Source organism: Carlito syrichta, unplaced genomic scaffold (assembly GCF_000164805.1).
Source record: "Carlito syrichta isolate Samal-C Ts95f unplaced genomic scaffold, Tarsius_syrichta-2.0.1 Scaffold303652, whole genome shotgun sequence".
NCBI classification, from domain to species: Eukaryota; Metazoa; Chordata; class Mammalia; order Primates; family Tarsiidae; genus Carlito; species Carlito syrichta.
In genome coordinates, this window is record NW_007247748.1 from 739,511 (window position 1) to 740,273 (window position 763).

Here is a 763-nt window from a genome sequence, read left to right on the forward strand (position 1 = left end):
TGTCACCCAAAACGAACGGTCCCCCAGCAGCACAGGCGTGACACTCAGGACCGTCAGATGACAGCTTTTGCACTGGCTATGCACAGGTGACAAGGAATGTTTAAGCCACTGAGAGCAGCTTGGTGGACACTCTGAGCTCCTCCATCAGATGCCGGATAACAGCAGCTCAAGCTTCCCGGGAAAGTAAATCCTGCCATGAAACAAGGAAACCAAACAGAAAGAGGATGGACCTAGTGACTCTGTTTCTCCACGGAAGACGCCGGGTGCACAGGGCTGGAGACAAACACGCAGCTGCATCTCCCAAGGGTATTCCCGCCGCCGCACGCCACGCACATGTCCACACGAGGCTGAGCTTCTGGACCAGGGGAGTGAATGCCGTTGTCACCGCCAGATCACCACGGGTGCAGGCGCAGGCCGTGTTAGCTCACGGCAAGTTCAGAGTGTTCAATTATCCACTCAATGGCCGCCCAGCCCTGCAACGACACACAAAGAAGTCAGGGTGGTGTGAGGCGCCTCCCATTGCAGATGGCGCGGCTGAACTGCAGCTGCAAGAGGGACACAGCAGCGACCTTTCCAAGAGGGGTCACATGGGCAGGTGGCGCCTCAAGCTCAGAAATAAGGGGGATACACAGCACCCGAAAGTCCTTGCTGTGTTTGCAAACCCATGCACCCCTGTTAGCATAACAGAGCAAGTCTGGTGCCTGGCCTCCCCAAATCCCAGCGCTGAGGCCATGTATGGACGTTGGGAAGGCCCAGGGTGACA

At 57.1% G+C, this 763-nt stretch overlaps 1 protein-coding gene across 1 annotated transcript in view; it reads right to left on the reverse strand.

Annotated features, from left to right (window-relative positions):
• Positions 1–220: 220 nt before the first annotated feature.
• PRELID3A (PRELI domain containing 3A) overlaps positions 221–763 on the reverse strand; it is a 7,807-nt gene continuing 7,264 nt past the window's right edge. The window contains exon 5 of the mRNA XM_008058933.1: positions 221–473. Coding sequence (XP_008057124.1) covers positions 420–473 — 54 coding nt within the window. The 3' untranslated portion in view covers positions 221–419. The remainder of the gene's footprint in view (positions 474–763) is intronic.